Source organism: Falco naumanni, chromosome 5 (assembly GCF_017639655.2).
Source record: "Falco naumanni isolate bFalNau1 chromosome 5, bFalNau1.pat, whole genome shotgun sequence".
Classification (NCBI taxonomy): domain Eukaryota; kingdom Metazoa; phylum Chordata; class Aves; order Falconiformes; family Falconidae; genus Falco; species Falco naumanni.
The window spans coordinates 67,483,022-67,503,168 of record NC_054058.1 but is presented as its reverse complement, the minus strand read 5'-3'; the positions used below and the strand labels follow the sequence as shown (position 1 = coordinate 67,503,168).

General features: G+C 37.6%; 1 protein-coding gene across 1 annotated transcript in view; it reads left to right on the top strand.

Annotated features, from left to right (window-relative positions):
• Positions 1-20,147, top strand: part of SEMA3A (semaphorin 3A) — a 170,225-nt gene that overhangs the window by 36,494 nt on the left and 113,584 nt on the right. Inside the window, exons 2-3 of the mRNA XM_040596451.1 lie at positions 12,318-12,475; positions 15,227-15,289. Coding sequence (XP_040452385.1) covers positions 12,318-12,475; positions 15,227-15,289 — 221 coding nt within the window. The remainder of the gene's footprint in view (positions 1-12,317; positions 12,476-15,226; positions 15,290-20,147) is intronic.

The window sequence follows — 20,147 nt, the reverse complement described above, 5'->3', positions numbered from 1 at the left end:
CCAATGGGAAATGTTTCCTGAATTCAGGTGAAAAATGGTCCTGTGTTAAATGTAGAATGTGAAAGAATGAATTAAATTAAAGTTTGAAGTACACTTTGCAGAAATTGTTACGTTTTCATAATTCTTATTTTACATAAGAAAGAAAAGGTGGCAAATCCTGCTTGCCATTTAGGTGTGCCTGGGCCGTTTCATTAATACCTTCAGTCTCCAGGTTATCCTCTAAAGGCTTCTGTTCTGGCAGGGACCAGGAGTAAATCATATAAGTGTGATCTCTGATCTCTGTCTTGGTAAGAAAAGTGCCGTTTTTGTGGCTTGAGCAAAAAATTATATACTGATTCTCACTGATATTCCACTGGAGCCTCAGAAACATCAGAAACATAAAAAAATAATTATTCCTTTTCCCTGATGCAAAATTCCACTGAACTTTATTCCTGATGCTAACACTGAGGATAATGATGCTATTGTGTTAATGCAATGAATAAACTATCATTTATTTAGACTGATTGAATAGCTGGGATCAGTGGTGTGGACTACACCTCCTTTGTGCTAGTACAAAGAGAGAGGAAAAGAATGAGAAAAAAACGCCAATCAAACAAACAGCTGGGAACAGATGAGTTTTTAGCATGGTAGGCAGTCGCACCACCTTCCCTCCCCCTCCCGGTTAATTTCATTAAACAAAATATTGCTTAGTTTTGTTACTTTTGGAACAATATTTTCACTTTTTTGGTTGAGATTTGTGTGCATGTCACTTCCTTCTTGCTGACAGTTGCTGCAGAAGGCGGGAAGAGACGTGGCTGGGCACGCTGCGGCTGGTGGCATGCACCAAGAGCCTGCTGCGAGGTGGTTCAGGTGGGACTGGCCAAGTGTGCTCGGGGTGAAAACATCCTACAGCTACTTTCAACTACCTTTGAATCGCCTTCTTGAGGCTGCTCTAAATAGACCCTGATGTGCCAGGTGGTTTGTTGTTCAAACAAATTCTACCATATTTGCATTGACATGTTGTTAAGCAAATGAACTTGTGCTCTGAGGTCAAGCACCGCACAGTTGTACCCAAATCTTGCTGTGCATTAAGGGCAGCCAGGTGGCAGGTGCTACCTGAGCTCTGATCATCCGCTCACTTTCCCTCTTCCATCACTGGAAATTGCTGATGGGTCTTTCTGGTGTTCACTTAAAAGATCAGATATGGACCAGTTATTTCAAAACAAAAGATATTTAGAAGCAATTATAGGTTGAAATGCTGTTGCAGAAGATGGATTCAATCAGTGTGAAAATGATCCTGTTTGCAAATACTTCCAGTCACCCAAAGAGGCCCAAAAGGCTTGGAGGAAGGGAGGGTGGGTCAGGGAGGCCCTGCTGGCAGCCACTGAGCGTGGTCCAGGTGAGAAGGGAATAGCAGTGCTTGTTTTGCTGAATCACATCTCATGTCTTGCACCTCCACTTTTCTTCTGAAGACTCAAGTCACGGCTGCGTTTGTATCCATGAGTGACTAGGAGGGGAATATGCTGTCTGCAACCACAGCCAAAGCAAACACATCATATGGGGTTTCCATAACAGGGATTCTGCATAGTAGGAGAAGACAGCAGGGTTAGGTCAATCAGGTAGTGATAGTTCCCCAGAATACTCTCTGAGACTCCTAAAATTTGAATGTCAGGAACTTGGTGAGCTAGAAGCTGGGTCCCTGAATTTCATTGGCTCTTAAGGATTTCTTTTTCTTCCTCTTATCACTTTGCCCGTTGAAACTATAAACAGCTTTACCATCTACAGAAGCCCTTGTCAAGAACTTCCACAGCTTAACGCTGTGTTGTGTGAAATGAATTAAGACATTGTGGGGAAGATTTTAAGACTAGTTAAAGCACTTTACCCTGTAATTTTTTTTGTTGTTATCAGAATTACAGTTCAAAGTTTGCACGCATGCCATGAAATTTTAGGTAGAAATGCGCTCCTCCCCACCCCTTTGGAGTATGGCCAAAGTTCAGGAAATTAATGTAAAAATTGTAATTAGGGCTTATTTTCCATTTTGAATCTAGCAGTTAATTAGAAATTTCTTGTTCCACATTTGAATGTGTAATAATTACAAAAGCATTGAAAGTAGACCTAGTTTGGTTTGTGTAACCTGAAAGAAATGTAAAACTGACTCATAGAGCAGCATTAAGCATGAGAAAATTCACTCTGAGTTGAAAAAATGGTATTGGGGGCTTTGCTGCTGTTTGATTTTTAATGATGTTTATGACATTTGGATGGAAAGGAAGAACCGGAAATTCCTTTTTGATGTACAGAACCTAACCTAACCACAGCTTCTAACTGGAAACATTTGATAAATAATAGTAACTAGTTTGAAGTAATAGTTAATCTAATGGGTGCTAAATATTCCACACATTGTGCAAACACAGCAATCATAATCTTTTATCCATGGTGTAACTCCATTGATTTCTCACTAGGGTAAATTAAGAGCAAAGTTGAGCATCACCACTCTTTTGGCACTGAATTCTGTGCAAGGTGGATCGAAGTGGTCCCTCCTTTATTTTGCTGCAATTAAAGTGCATTAGCAGAGCTGTGTGTATCTGTTTAACTGCAGTGAGTGCTTTCAGCCTCTTGCTGAAATTAATCCAAACTCTACCCTCATGGATTAGAGTAAACAAGAACTACCAGAAGAGCGAAGGATGTAAGGCCAAGCGTGAATTTTACTCCTCTGTTCTATTAATGTGAAAAGACAATTCCTCAAAGTGCTGGATATGTGATCAAAGTTAAGGGTGGATCCCACTCTGCAAAACCAAATTTTAACATAGAGAGAGTTGATAGCTATGTCTGCAATTGAATATATGAGGTCACTGATTTGTAGCCATGTCAGAAAACCTGGATACGGTCCACCTAAGCCAGCTGCTAAATAAAATATAATGATTTACCTACAAGTAGAACTACCCCAAAGTCTATTTGTATCTTAAATTGCTTGATAATAATAGTAATTAAAAAAATACATCAAAGAAAGACTTGTTTGCTTTCAGACCGAATCTACCTATGGTGGATTTTCCCCCTACGTCACAGTATTTTAAGCTGTGGAGAGACATGCTCGCTTGCAGCTTCTTACGCCAGTGAAAGAGCTGACACCCCCACACAATGAAGGCTGCCCCACTGCAAGCTACCCTCAGTCTCACACCACCTCAGATATGGCATCTAAATCCTTCATGGACCTACCCCATAAGACTCACTAAGAGCCAATGGTATCTTGGTTGTCAAGTACCAAAGTCATGCTTGAAAATGAAACCACCAGGGTTTTTGAAAAATTTCCCTGAAATCCCTAACAAACCTAGCACTTTGTATTTACTAATCTTTTTAAATGAGCTCACTTGGTTTTGAAGTACACTGGCTTGGTATCTGAAACCAAAATTTATTTAAGAGTTAGAAAATGCTTTAATACCCTTTGCCCTGAAAAAGGAATATACTTGCAGGAGGAAGGATTTTATTATCACAGCTGCGACTCCAGTACATGTATTGACAGTGTTGTTACTTTTGATTCCTAATTGTCCATGGTACGTGAATCATAAAGACACTGAATGGATTTTGGACTTTCAGGTTCAATTCTTAGGAACTTAGAATAAAGGACAGTGTTGTTAAGAGATGAATGAGAACGAAAAAAAAATATAACTGACCTCATTAGGCCAACTTTTCAGAAAGGAATTTTCTAAAACATTACGGTATTTGAAGTCGTTTGTTGCCTAACAGTCCCCAAACATCTTGACAGGTTTTGACATTACCCAGACTTTTATTTTCACCTGAGATGTTTGGCTTTTTTTCAGAAATAATGGTTCTTTGGAAGATTACTTTTAAAATAATTTTTAAAATCCTAAAACTTCTCAAATTATACTTGTGCAAAAACCAGCATGTGGGCGTTTTGTGTTTGCATTGAGGATATCTGGCTTTCAGTAATTGTCATGATTATGACCATAGGCATATCCCCTGAGCTAACTTCAAAGTAGCTTCCCTGTTTAGCCTGATGTCATTTAGCCCAGTCATTTAACATGCAGGGTCATCAAGGCACAATTAGATGAGGAGCAAAAGCAATTAATCTTTGCTGACCTCCTAGCCAGTGTTGGTAGGCTCTACAAGTGCTTAAGTACCATTCAAGGCAGCTCAGGTGTGTCTACACTGCAGCATGGTCAATGTTTTGAGCAAGTAGCTGTGCCTATAGAGCAACAGTTCCTTTCCTGCTTTGCTTTTGTTTGAGGAGAAAACGTTCGTGAATGGAAAATCTGTATCTTGCTTTTCTGGGGAGCAGCCAGTGAGCAAAAGCTGTGCTCTATGCTGTGCTTGGACCCAACGTTGCCATGCAGAGGGCCATGCAGAGGGTGGGATATGACAGTCTTCCCACCTCATTCCTGCTTGGCCAAATGAATTACATTTGTGCCCTGGGAAAACAATTATCTGTGCTGTTAGTAGTTGGAAAGGTGTTCATGCCTCTGTGATGATATTTAATGAGGCAAGGATGGTACTGGTTATAGATAAGGTAATCTTTTAAGTGACAACTAGCCACAATTTCACTTTCTTGATAACCAGTACCAGTTCTGCTTGTTGAGGATTAACTTTCCAGTACTGTCATACAAACAGCTAAGAACTGATGAACTGCTAACTAAATCTGGTATCTGAGTTACTTAATGAATGGGATTTAGCTGGCTGTTTACCTGCGCTAGCTCAGATGCTGCAATTTAGTGTCACACAGCGCCACACTGAGCTAAGCAGGCTCTCCAAGGACATATTACCCAAGGGTAATATACAATATTACCAAAGGTAATATATATATAATTATAGAATATACCCAAGGATAGCTTACAGTGTTTCTGCTATTTGAATTAACATGTTTAGAAAACATCCTCATTAGCTCAGTCTTTTGCCCTATTATTTTGCCACATTTTAGAAAACCTTGAGAGTTATAGATTGTCCTTAAAAACTGGGGGATCATTGTACGAAGCATTGCTTCTGTTATTTCTCCTGAGCACTTTATACCAGAACAAATGGGAAGAAGCAAAGATGTTACCTACTCAAATATTAAGCCAGAGAAATTTCCCCTTAGATAACTGCTTAGTAAAACCAAATCCTGGTCTCTTTTCACCATCATCTATTTCTACCCAATTCATCACACACACACAAATGCTCTGGGTAATAGTTGTTGTCTGTGATTTTGTAACAATGTTATGCTTATATATCTGTGAAGTTTGCAGTTAAATACGCGCTATAACCTTTCTTACAAAGCTAAATTCATATGAGATGTTGCAATAATTTTAAAAATATATGAAAACAAGCTTACATGCCTTTCTTTAGCTCAGAGGTTAATATTTCTCATGTTTTATAAGAAAACAACTGAGCAATAAGGATAATCTGGATTCACTTTGGGAGACAAAAAGGACAAGTAATGCAAATAATGAAGGGAAAACAGGTTGGCTCTTAAAATCTAAATGTTTTATGTCTTTGAAATATCATGTGACCCCTTCAATTATTGAAATCAAGAACACTTTAAGGGCTGTCATGTAGCTAAATAGCGCTGACATTAATGAGCTAAAATCTTCTCTCAGTTTTACAGTATAAAAAACATATGCATCAGTATTTTGAAGTCAAAGGAGTCCATGCTTATGCCGGTGCAACTGAAACAAAACATTGGTGCAACATTCCTCTGTCCAAGTATCTGGTTTTAATCAAACTATACACACAGCCCTCAAGTTTTCTTTGCTGCAGTGGAAGGTAGGCAGGAGTGTTTCATTTAAAATGCTTGGTTTACATCATGAGTGCACTAAGAACTGTATATCTTGTCCTAGCTACTTCTAATTGATAAATTGTAATGAAAACATAGTTCCCTGAACTGTGTTTCTGAACTACATGTTCTCTCAGAAACAAAAGTATTGCAGAGGAAAAAAAAAAAAGTTACTGTTTTTTTCTCCTTCCAGTAGAGTTCAGTGAAACCTGGTGATTGGCAACTGTTATGATAAGGTAGATGAAGAAGATGAAAGCTAGGGCTGATTGAACAGCTGTGAGAGGCTCTGTTCCAATTGTATTTTGATTACTGATAAGATAACCCTCCCTTTTCTCCCAGTGATTTATCTCATTCAAATTACAATAACACTGAATTGCCATCAACAACAAATGCTGTGTAGTTTCAAGTTTATCTGGCTCATAATGTAGCAAAAACCCAAAGGTGCTGATTACAAAAGTTTTGTTGTTACGTTTGTAAAAATAGATAAACCACTTATTGCACTATGTGATCTCATAGACTTTATAAACCTACTTTTTGTTTCATTTCAGATAAAACTATCACTTTCTGATATTCCAAAGCAGTGTAATTCTAAAATTATGTGAAAGCAGAAGTTTTTGATAATTTTTTCTGTGTCTTTTTTCCTTCTGCTCCTAATATAAAATCAAGAGCTAATTGCTAAAAATAATTTGGAATATTGGAACAGTTTAGATATTACTAAAAGACTGATAGCCTGACCAGTTAAAGTAAAAGATGTAATAAACAAAAGTTTCTACAATTATTTTTTTATTACTATTTTTATTTTTTTCTCAGACAAAATATTAAACAGTGGATACATTCGCTCTCCTTTGTTTTAAATCATTACTCTGTAGAAGTTTGTTCTGACTTAGCTGACATAGACTGTCATCATGATTCTTATATTTTTTTCCTAGAGTGAGTGGCTATACCATTCTCCTCAGTGAGGGCTAGAGCCTAAAGTCCCAGTGATGTCTGATGTGTAGATGAAATAAAGTAATTGAGGTATAAAGCAGTCAAACTCTGAACAGGAGAGAAAAGAAGTTATGCTTCAGGCCATTGGCCATGTTACTAAATATTAGACTTGGGATGGGGTCAAGCTCACCTGATTTGAGACATCCGACAAGCACCCATCTGAGTTAGTTCCTGTCAACTTTTATAATGTATGGAAATACCCCAAGGAAATATCCCACTGCGTGCACGGGAACAGACTCACAAGAGATCTGGTGCCTTTTCCTTGCTTACATCCCTGGTCTTGCCAATCTCTGCTGGCTAATGCCTTGCAGGAAGCTGCCACGATTTCCTGCTGGTCTCTGCCTTTTCCTTAACTGTTTCACAGGGATATGACTTCACCATCTACAGTCAGAGCAATAACATGGGGAAGCTACAGGAGAGGTTGGAAGTGAAAAAACAACCACTTCTTTCCTTGCGTGGTAGAATTAGTATCTCAGAATCCAGCAAATAATCACTCAGAGTGTAATGACTAGTTTATGCCCAGGATTATTTAGACAGATATACATGCTGATATACAGAACAGGCACAATATGCGTCTGTGTTAGCAATGAATGCATGTGTGAACATGCGGCACCTGATACTCTGCAGCCAAAGTAAAAGCCTGGCGAGAGAAGAAGGAAATGTTCTAGCATGACGTTGTGGGAGGCATGGCTCACAATTCAGCAAAATCCTTGTTTGATGGCATAATACACACTGACTCATCTTTTATCTACTGCTTGGAGATACACAGTGAGATCTTATCGTTGCTGGCAAAGGAATGAAGGTCGAGAATTTTGTGCAACCAGCAACCCACTCATTTGATTCCATGGCATGTTGTGACGAGCAGGACTGCCTGCATAATCCAGACACAATGTGGAGTCACCGGCAATAGGACAGGGCCAGAGCTGAATCCTACTGAGGAAACTGGGAGACATTCCTTCTGATTCTTCTAGAAGTTGATATGACCCCTTTGATCTTTATCAATGAAAATAATCTTGGCTGGCATGTTATTGTGACGCCTACAAGGGGAACACGGGCCGAAGCTCAAAAATTTTCTAACTTGTTACATGGACAGACTCCCTCTTGCTAAAAAGATAGTTGGCCTGGTGGTAGATTAGTAAAAAATAAGATGGTTTTCTTTTGTTATGTTCTCCTCTTGACAAACTCTGCTGAAGGAACACAGACGTAAAACAAGGTTTACAGTGGAATACCAATCATGGATAAAGCAAACCTCAGGATCTGCCTGACTGTATTCATCTTAGCTATAGCTGTGGTTTTCTGGCTTATTCTTTAATGAAAGAAAAAGTAATAAAAATAAACCAAATCTACATTCCTTGTACATGCATATCTCCATGGATTGCACTGCAGGAATTTGGTCCTCTGTGTGTATACATACTATTAAATTGCAATTCCATTAGCAATTTAAATAACCATGTATTAAAAGGAAGGCAAAAGCTAGGGACTGGTTTTCTTCTGTAGATTTGCCAGCAGTCTGGCAAAGTGAGTGTTCTTACACAAGTCAGACTGGATCAACAGTTAACAAAAGAAAGACCATGCGGACTCTACAGGAAGGCACATCGGAACTTGGACACTGGCAGAGAGAGTAAGACAGAGCAAGCAAGTCAGGACTGTCAGTTAAAGGTACTTGAAGTTAGTAGGAGAATCTGTCCCACAAGCCTTGGAAACTCAACCTCCAGCTGGCTTCAGTGGTCCTCACAGGTGAAAATTCATTATAATATGGTGGTTTTTTCAAACCGTTAGCTTTGGTCACCTGCAACACTTAATAAATGTGGGAAGCAAGCACTGATAACGAAAGCAATGCAGTCTTTATTACCTCCAAAATATCACCACCCACTCTAAATCTACCTCATACAGCATTTTATAGACAATATTACAGCCATAATGTGCAGTGGTTAGCTTTATAGGGTTCACTCATCCCTGTTCAAAACAAGAGGCATGACTGCATCCGAGGAGGTGTCAAAAGGAACTAAGAAAATGCTCTCTGAGCAATTATGGAAGGAACGGTACTCGGCTGCAAGAACTGGTGGAGTAATATTACCATCTTTGCAATAAAAAATACCTGAAGAAAGCACAGAGGAAGTCAAAAAAAGACTTGCAAGTACAGGTAACCATTACCTGTATGCAAGCTCATGGATATGCCAACCTTTAATACAAACAACAACAACAAATGGAAAAGGATTAGGGTACGTGGCATAGACAGTATTAATTTCAGTGACTTATTGAAGGCATTCATCACTTTCCTCTTATCATTGCAATGCAATCTTTGTTGTAAATCTTGGCTTATTTTAGCACTGACCAGCCGTGTGCCTTGCCAGCATGACTGATTGACGGCTAAGAGAACTGATGGATGACAGTACCCTGTCACTGCCGTTTCTGTCATTCTCTCAGCAACAGCCACTGGCTGGATACTGAAAAGGCACAGGATGGTAAACACTTTGAAACTAATGAATATGAGGAAGTAGAATACTTAATTGGTATTGATTGCGCAAATGCCACTGCTTTGCTCTTCAACAGTCCTTCCCCAAATGTCACATAAAGGAATATGTGTAAATTAGAATAAACAGCAGAGGAACTACAGAGATTATTTAGATTTTCACCTCTTAGTTGTGATGTAGCTCAATCCTAACTAAATTAGTAGTGAATGAGAATTATCAGCACCCAAATGACATTTTTCTCCTCAACCTATATTCTCAACCTGATTCCTGAGAGGGAGAAACCTGATTTCACATAGTTTGAACTACACTGCTTGGAATGTGCTTAGGCCTAATCTTTGGGGCAGTGGGCCATGGGAATCTGGTCGTCTCCTGCAGAAGTCAATAACGGGACAATATGACAGACAGTGCATTAAAACCCAGGAGAAATGTCCTAACCTTAGAGAAGGCAATGAGATTTAGCTTTTAGTTTGACTTTAATTTGCATATTCACAAAAAAACTCACCAGTGTTACCTTTAACGTTGTTGCATGCTCTGAAGAGTCACATAAAATTAAAAGGGGAAAAAAAGTATATATATATATAACCCTGCACAGCTACACCTGGTCCTTTTATGTTATACTGTGGAGACATATGAACAGAGGAGATGATGATGTAATTTATTCCTGACCGTAATAAACCTTAGGCTCCATAGTTATGATCTGGCATTTTTCATGAATATTAGAAAGAAAACATCAATCACCGTCTGTAGATGTGAATATTTAGAACTCTGCATTAGCAAAATCATATCAGGGTTGTTTTAAACTAAGCAGGTGTGTGCCTAACCAATCTTATTTTCATTTATATCAGTTTTAAATTAGTGTAACATTGACTTCAGCAAACACTTGTCTTTACACTGCAGTCACAAAGGGCAGAATCATACCTATGTGACTCCAAACCAAGAAAGATGAAATAATTACAAAGGCTTTTGACAGCTATATTATAAGAAAAATGATCAGATACAGATGACAGCAAAGCATTTCTAGCCAAGAGAGTTCTAAGACAAGTTAAGCAATCAATCATCTGCATCACTCACTATTCAGTGAGTCGACATTCAACATCTGAATCAGTCATTACAATGTAAAGAGAATTAGTAAAGTCTCTAACAAAATGCAAATAAGTGAACTGGAGGACAATACAGTCAAATTCTAGAACTTGGCAGGAAGCCAGAAGAATTATTTTGACAAGACTGCTTGGGGTGATTTGATTTCTTCTTGTTACATTAAAAAAAAATAAATAAATTGAAAACTTTAGTCTTGAGCAGTATGAGATTAAAAAAGTATTCTGTAATACAAATGGAAAAACATAGAATCAGGAACAATATATAGTGCATACTCTTGACACTTCGCTGTCCTGCTACGCAAATTAACTCTTTTTGGTGCCAGTGAGAGTTTTTCCAAATAAGCTCAAAGAACACTGGGGCAAAACTATCCTGAACTATATGCAATTCTTCGTGTTATCTTTGTCTTCCTTGAATTTGTTGCCTAGTAATTTTTAACCATTTTATACCAGCGGGCTTCAAAATCCACCTGGTATAAGCAAATGTGAAAAAGAGGTTTAACAACTGTGGGACTACCAACCTGCAGGCACTGAAAGTCTGTAGAATCATAAGTACCACTATTATATAGGTCCAAAAAAGCCCCACCTAACATCTTCTTTGTCCTGGTTAAAATAAAAGAAGGGGGAAAAAAAGAAGGAAAATTATTTTAATAAGAAAATGAAGCAGAAGCTTCTGTTTTAACAGCAATTTCACCCTGATTTTTATCAGCATGGGCATTCTGTCTTACACAGTCTCATTAACTGGAGTAATGGTGGAAAATGGAAGCGATCTTACTGAAAACCAAAAAGTCCTAGCAGGTAGCTGCGCTGTCAGGCAAAGCCTAGACATCTAAGCATTTGGCAGCTATTTTGAGAGGAGCCACACGTCCCCTTGGCTTGCGTGTATGGCCCAGCTAACACAGTCCTTAGATGCCTGAAGGACTGGCCATGCCTTCTAGCCATCAGCCCTTGGATCCTGATGTACTTGCTCCCTTTCTCATCTGTCCTCAGGGGTGCAGTGTGAGGAGCTGCACTGGCATCGAAGGAACTGCTCTTGCTCTTAAAACTGCATGTTCGCCTCCGTACATCACAAGGTCGAGGCCTGAACTGTGTCAGATTTGTCATCACGGGAAAAGTTCCTTATTGATGACTGTCTAGTGCAGACATGCCTTGAAATGATAGAGGTGGTTTGGCTTTGGTCCCGATAAGAATGTAGATAAACAGGCATAAAGAAAAAGTGCTTTCACAAAAAATTATACTAATATGGTCTGTATTATCTTACTGGAAAAAAAAATATTTTTAAGCAGTTTAGGGGAAGATGCATGTGCCTTTGTTAATGTTTGTGATTAGCTAAGAGGATTCTACAGATCCATGTTCTTAAAAAAATCCTCTCCTTGGAGAGTGCAACGGCTCTGTGTGAAGTTTGAGAACTAGAAGATTATTCCTGAGTTTAAACAGAAGCAAAATTACCTTCTCTAGTTTTAGTCTTGTGGTGGATAAATACACAATTTCAAGCAAAGAAACAACACTCTGTCTGTGTCAGTAAGTTGGGAGGATAATATGTGTAAGTATAGATTGTACATGTTGTTTTATCTCATCAACCAGTCGTTCTTATACCCTTTCTCATAACTTACAGATCTGCATTGAATAGTGTTGTAAGCTGGAAGTAGGCGATTTTGTGTTCAGATGTGTTTTTTATCAGCTGGTCTTCCTCAGGTTTATTCTTGTAAATCTCGCTGAACAAAACTGAACTTTGTCCAACAGTTGATGAGTTACATGGATAGAATTTTGCCACCTAAAACCTCATACAGGCTTTTAATTGATTTCACTGACATTTTGACCTTTGTGTAGAGCTGAATCTCACAAGCAGTTTGGGTCTGGGTACTTCAAATAAAAAACATTCGTGGGCCCAGGTCCATAATGCTTTTGCTGGTTTCTGCTCCGTAAGTACAATTTCCTAACATGAAATCTATAAAAGTCAAAGTATCAGCCTGTCTTCTATTTGATCATATTGACAATGACAGTACTACCTTTATCTTACAGAAATGTTGGAATCCAACAATATAATCAATTTCAATGGACTAGCTAATAGCTCCAGTTACCATACCTTCCTCTTGGATGAAGAACGCGGTCGGCTGTACGTTGGAGCAAAGGATTACATATTTTCTTTCAACCTGGTTAACATCAAGGAATATCAAAAGGTACTTTCATTCATGTTTTGTGCAATGTAAACATAGACTTTTAATGTTGCAGAATTGTTATTACTCAGACTATGCCAAGCACAGGTAGTTTGTGAATTATGTAGTAAGTGTTTGGATGTCAGGAATACTGTTACAGTGAAAGCATTTGCTGACTGAAATTTATAATAAGCGTATAACCTATGACGGTACAATCTACAATACTTTTTTCAGACTATGAAAAAGTAAATGATGAGTGAATAATCCATCTATTTTCCAAACAAGACATAATTTCATATTTACTGCTAACACCCCCAAACTATTATGACAGTTTACACAAAAAGGCCTTATTACTCTGTATTTGTTTACAGATTAAATAAAAGCTGTTTGAGAGTCCGAGAGTTGATTTCTGTCCTTCAGCCCAGCACTTTCAAGGCACTTTGCTTCTGCTGCTTTCAAACCAAAACAGATTTACTATTAATAAAAGAGTACTAAGTCCATAGAATCTTGCCATTCTTGGTGGAGAGTATAATTTTCCAGTAAATATTGGCAACGAATTAAAAGCTGACAATCACTAAAGTGATGTTCTTTTGTTGGAGTCTAAATTAAAAAAATAATAATTTTTCATTTATTTTAATAAGACAAAATGCTAAGAAGGTAAACGATGGGATGGATGTTTTATTTGTTATGTTAAGTTTTTTGATGGCACATTTTAAAATACAGAGAGTACCCTTTTATGAGAGATATATTGCTTCAATACCCAGGGATTTATTTTTTTTCTTGGTGTTCCTGACCTTTTGCCCATTTGACTATTAACTTCCTAAGATGATAGCAATAAATACCTTGTGTTTTCTGTTCAGAGGGAAGACAGGCTATTCATTTGTATTCTCTAAGGAAAAAAGGATAAAAGGAAAACTGGGTATTTTCTTTTCTATTCTCTTTAGAGCAGCTATAAAGGAAACTAGCTATTTATTTGAATTCTCTGAGGGATTGATAGCTTAATGTGCAAAACATCTGGAATAATTAGAGGAAAGAAGGTGTTTCCATTGCAGAAAACAGCTCTGTAGAATGGGAGGAATTGTATCTTACATACTTACATATTCAGATACCTTTAGAATGCTATTTGAAGTTATGTACAAATATTGCTATATTAAATAAAGAATTGTTGGTAACATGGAACTGAATGTTGGCAACAGACGTGAAGAGCAGACTTACAATTTCAACTTAAAAATATAGATAAAAAGGCTTAAAGAATTTAGGTATCTGCTTATTAAAGGCAGGAGAACCACAGAAGAAACTCCGATCAAAATTACAGCACAGCCAGTGCTGCACTTCAGCTCCAGCTTCACCAGTTGTTACTTCCACCGTGTAAAAAAGAGCAAAGATTTCTGTCTAAATGCTGATAGCAACATATGACTGCAAAGGAGCACAACTCCAAAAGCCAAACTTCCCAGTCTATTAGAAGCGGTTCAATTTAGCTGACTTTTAAAACAAATTAGAGGGAAATATTGTGCTGTGAGAATAAGGAAAAAGAACACCTAGCCTTTCGTTTTATGGATTAGAACACTGCTTTGAATAGTATAGGAATCTTTGCTCAAAAGTTGAACTGAACTTGAACTGATCCTTTTGGGAGACCTCAGAAGTTTGGCTAATGTTTTTCAACCTAGTAAATTTAAATTTTCACATGTCTTTGCACATTTTAAGCTGAGAATAGAAACAGGAAGTAGCAGGAATCCTTAGAGAGAGAATGTGGTCATAAAATTTTCAGCCTTATTTTATAGACTTAAGATGTTCAATCACTGTTTGGATTTCATTAAGTTTTTAGAAAATTTGGAATTTAAAAACATGGTTGCAAAATGTGTTTTCAAATGTCATATATAACTTCTCCTTTGACCTCTTCTGTCATCCATATTCATTCTTTTTTCATTTCTTTTTCAGTACTTTGCCTTTTACTTTCTTTTAACAAACTATATTGAACACCAAGGCTGTAATCCAGACTTATGGCCATTCATATTGCATTATCTGAGGCTCCCAAATGAATAGCCTGGCATTTTATGGGAAGATCATGTTTTATTCTATATGTAATTCCTAAAAGCTTTTCAAAAAAACATGAATAATTGACTGTGAGGGTCTCTGGATTTTCTCTGTATGAGGTGAGATCCATTTTCTGCTAAACAAACACTACAGTAAACCCCAGGTTAGATTTACTTGTGTTAGGGTAGCTCTATAGGAACCGCATGAACATTTCTATTTTGATGGTGTGATACTTTTCAAATACTATGGCTTCCTTTTTATTATTTAATTAATTAAATGCAATAAAAAGAGTGAAATAGTAGATGCACTGAAGAGGGAAACACCTCATTTCTGATGCTGTAACTCTAACATGAGATCGCATTTCCCATAGACCCGACTTATTGTTAGTAAGGATCTCCAATTTTTTGCTCTCAGTCCCCGTTCCATTACATCAGATTAAAAACAGTAAAAGAACACTCACTTAATGAAGAGTCAGCCCTGTTATTGTTGGTATCCGAGATTCACTGCTGAGAATCACAAGACAGACTATATTTCAAGATTGTTTTTACTGTGATTCCTAATATCTCTATTTTGCTCCTATTGTTTCATTTATTTGTCATCAGAGTTTATGGAAGAAAAGGAAATAACGACAAGAGTGGGGAAAAGAGAAACTGGGTAAAGGCACACTGTAGCATTTGGCCTGCAATTTGTGATTATGGAAGCATGAAATAACACAACGTGATTTTTGTTCTGTGTCTTTAGATTGTTTGGCCTGTATCTCATTCCCGAAGGGATGAGTGCAAGTGGGCTGGAAAAGATATTCTGGTAAGTACAAATCTTTTTAGTATATTTTTATTTTATAAAAAATTGTAAATATTTTATTATGTCTTATTGTGCTAATTCTTGAATAATTTTTCCTCCTCTGTAAGGTCACACATTTGATCATAAGTCAGTCTTGAGTTATCTCAGCCTTCTTATTCAAAATAATTAAATTTTGTCTTTGTGACCAAGGTTCTAAATTTATAAATGGAAATCATGCAAAGGAAATAGCATTTATTTACAAGAGAAGGGAGGAGAAACATCAGAATGAGAAATAGTAACCCTTGTATACTTGTCTCCTGATCTTAGGATACATCATATTTCAACCTATTTTTGCCCTGCTCCCGTTCCCAGTCCTACAGTGAGTCCCAAGAAATGCTTTCTCTTTCTGGCATCTCAGTGGAGTCAGTGGGTTTCCCTGAGCCTTTTTCCTGCATGGAGTTCATAGCAAGACTGAAGTCAAAGTTGAAGTCAAAGTGGTTTTAACATTCTGCATCCGTTGCAGTGCCTCAGGAAAGACACTATTGCATTAGATATAATTTTCTGTACATTTTCCCTCGTTCCTGTGTACATCTTATTCCGTGTTTATGAAGTAGGAGAGACACAGCCAGCAGCCCCCAAATAGTAATCATTCCACACTGATGATAACTTCTTAAGTACAATATGGGAAATGGGAAGGCAGGGCTGAAGAAGGGAAAACAAGATAAAAAATACATGCATGCAGTAAGCCAAACAAATACTTGCATAGCGTAGCCAAATGGGAAATCAGTGATGTTGCCAAGGTATAACTGAGAGTGGAACTTGGCCCCATGTGTATATGCTATTGGCCTGATTTTCAGAGATGATTCTGTAAAATATTCATAATGCCAACCATATGTCTCTAGAGAGCTTCATTTGAATAATTTCCTAGGTCATGATAAAACCAGTTTCATCGTTTTTTGCTTAGGCCATAGAGGACAGTTGTCTTCATAAAAAGCCATTTGCGAACAGTAGAGGTGGATTAAGTAAAAAATAAGAAGTATGGGCTAAGCTACATATGTGAAAGGACAGATACTTGGGCTTTCTCATTACACATAAATAATACATTTCTATTAATCCATCTTTTTGTTCACAAATGATTTTCAGGAGTGCTTTGCAAGGTGAGAACTAGAATATCTGATATTCAAGTTTAAAAAAAAAAAAAGGCTAGTGGTAAATGTCCAGGCAAATTAACTAACCTTGCAACTTGATTTTATACTATTATGATATTAAGTAGATATTTTTATAGCTGGGGTTGAAACCTAGAAAATTAATAAAAGATTCACTCTTTTATTTTGTACTTTATTATGTACTCTTTTATTTTGTAATGAATCTTTTTAGAAAATCACAACAGTAAGGAAGAGTATGTTTTATACATTGTGCTAGGCTGATTCCAACCCCTTCATTGTAAATAGAGAGACACTATTATTCTGGAGTGAGCTGGGAAGTTCAGGTCCCCGTCCTCTGACTGTGGTAAGCTTGAGAGGACTATTTGTGCTGCAACTATTTTATTCACCTTGATTCTTTTGCTTCCTGTGATATTGGGACAGCTATACCTGCTGATCTGGATGAAAGGTGAAGCCTGTACCACACTCCAGTGCAGCGTGTGCCCCTTGCACATTAGCTGCATGCTCTGATCCGTTGTGTGTGCATTAGAAGCAGCACTTCCATGAGCTGGTGGAAAAGTGTAAGCCAGAACAGGAGCAGAGAGCTCAGGATACAGTGCAGCCCAAACTGAGGGTAACAGTAGTATAGCAAAATGTGGCTAAAATCAGATAATTGGTTTTCAGAAATATTTTTTCACATATATGGGTTGTTGGGGGTGGTTTTGCTTTCTTTTTTAAAATTTTTAGAGAGCTCTACAAGTGTAGGTAAGACAATAAAAAAAATTACGAAAAATGTACAGGTTTTATGTGACGTGTGTCCAGTTTTCGTAGGCAACTGGAAAGATGGAATATATATTTGGTGTGTTCTGGTCATCACCTTTAAATATTTACAGCTACCTATTCTTGCCATGAAACAGTGCCTTATGAAATATTCAATGTAACTGCCTTAACTGTAATTATAGATGAAGATTATGGATCATTTAAGAAACTTATTCCTCCCTCATTTATTACTTAAAGCTATTGTCAGTACCTTGGGAGTGGGAAATATAAAGGCCATAAAAATAACTCAACAGACTCTCATTAGAGGGAACAAGAGAAATAGAGGACAAATAGTGTGGCGTATAAACCACGCTTGATTTAATATTGCTTTCAGCATGTACCGCTGCTAAGATATTAGATACTCCTCACTTGTGACGGTTCAAAACTTTCTGCATGACAGTCTATACTTCTGCATTGAGGCCTTTTTTTAAAAAAAAAAAAAAAATCACTTTTTTTAAATTATTGATCTCCCGGGGAAGTCAGTGCTGAAAATGCAAGTCCCCACTAATAGGCCAGGTGCACTGCAGCAGCTGCAGCGCAAGCCTAACCCCAGCTCTGCCCTGCTGCTAACCTCAACTATGACCTCCGAGATTTCCTCTCATAATTATCAGTGGTAATTTACTGTTGTTTGCACTCCTTCAGAGGGATTCCTGATACTGACGCTGTCAGTCATGCCCATCTCAGCGTGGTGGGTTTGGAGCTGGGGACAGCCCTCGCAGGGTCTGGCAGAGCGCAGCCATCCTGGGCTGGACCCACTCTCCTGACATCCCTGCGTTCCTTGAGCAGTCATTTTCATTTCTGTTTCTTAAAATGCTTAGTATATGTCAATTAGTTAAGCTTTGCTCACTGTATAGATAGACAAATGTTTTAAAGTATGCTTTGGATCTTTTTTTCTTTTTTTTTTTAATATGGGAAAGCTTAGAAAAGAGGCTGAGGGACTTCCCTGGCTATGCAATACTTACAGCGGGACTCTCTGATAGAAGTTAACTGCTATGCTTTCCCACAAAATATAGATTTTTTTTCCCAATAAAATTGTAATTATAATCCCTAATATTATAGTAAGTACCTAATATTACAATATATTTCCATTTCCTCAGTATAGAGTATCACAAGAACCAAAGTAACATTGTTCGTGAAAAATTAAAGACTATAAATAACAAAGAAGATATTTGATTACATAATCCATCTAAAAGAGCAATTCTGTGAGGATTTCTTGCTATTCTGGACTTCAGTCTCTTATTTGATCTATTCTGGTTGCTCTAAGTCCTGTGAATATTTCTCACGATTCCTGACCAGACCTTTGTAATAATCAAAGAAGACAAGTCTTTTCAGAATACTTCTCAGCTTTTATACTGAACTTCCAGTACAGACATGCTGCTAGTCATATCCCTCACTAGTGAGCCTCAATATTTTGGTTTTAAGATCCCACAGGCACCTGGGACCCAGCAGAAACATATGGCAACCTCTGTATTACATATGGGTTAAATAATAGGTAACTGAGAAAAAAAAGAAAAAAAAAAAAAAAAAGGTTGCTACAATTCCACTCTGATATTCCTGGGATGTCATAAACCAGCAAAGCAAAGCTTGGGTGATTTGCAAAAGTTACCAGAAACACTAGTTAGTTTTGCAGGTAGGGCTATGGTAGGGGTAGCTTCTTGACTGGAAAGCTAATCTAGTCCTTAAACTATTAATTTACTGTTGGTTTAAAAGTTTTGGCTGCTGTTTAGTCGATACAGCTCTGCACTAGGTTTGGCTGAGGCAGCATAGCAGTAGTTCATGTGGTACACAATTGATCAGAGAAACCCCTGTCAAAGGGTATGATAGATTTCTACAACTTGAAAGCTTTAAAGATGTGTTCCTGAAGGGCACCTTAGGAAGTTGTTTTCAAGTGTGATTTTCAAGTGTGATTTCTAATTTATTTAGCTGCTTGTAAAGATCCCAGCTTAAATTAAACTGTTGAAATGGTCTCTTCTGGCCTTGACATGTGTAAATCTTTAAAATTTCAATGGGTACTCTAACAAAGTTACATAGGACAAGCTATGTGATGACGGATACTTATATGCACTTTGCATGCTGTATGAAACTTGCTTCTCCCTGGATGTGTCGGGTGAGAAATGAATGTTGATATACAAACAGACACAAAGAGTAGCAAGTACTTTTACATGGTGCCCAGCGAACTTCTACATATTCTCTGTCACGTGAACAAGAAGGTCCATATAGAGAATCACACTTTCGTGTCATTTCCCTTAACAGCTAAAGTGTATCAGCCCGATTGTGTGTGCATTAGCACTGACTGTATTATAATTTATAGGCAACAGACTTCTACTTGGGCTATTTAATTGTCATTATGTTTTACCTAGTTATTAACTCTTACCTGAATTCAACTGTGACTGACTTTTTTATACTTGATAGTTCTCTTGGTAGTAATTTGGAATCACTTTAGATCAGAAAGCTGTTCCCAGTGAAAAAGCGGCAAGACTCTATGCTACACATGATAGAGCTATATTCTGCATGTGCTTCTTTGTATTTAAATGTGGCTGGCACTTTATTGTTGAGTTTATGGTTCATGCAGGTAGAATCACATGGTTGTAAATTAATTCACCATGTCATTTGTTATGATAATACTTAATTTAAGCCAAAATGTTTGTATGCCATCTTGGTTTATGCTTCCTTTAAAGTTTTCCAGCCCTTCCCTAAATCACAGGAAGATTAGTAATTCCATAGGCTTATAGATCCATCAGTGTGCAATGATTTCATCTGGAAAGAAAGATGAAAAAGGAAAAGAGAAAAAAAAAAAAAAAAGATACGTAACTTAGAAAGTGTCCTTCAGCCATATCTGGTGATACTTTGGAAAAACAAAGTTGGCAATAAATGAGTACTATTCCCTTTAACTAATTTTATTATTGTTGTTGCCTTAGGGG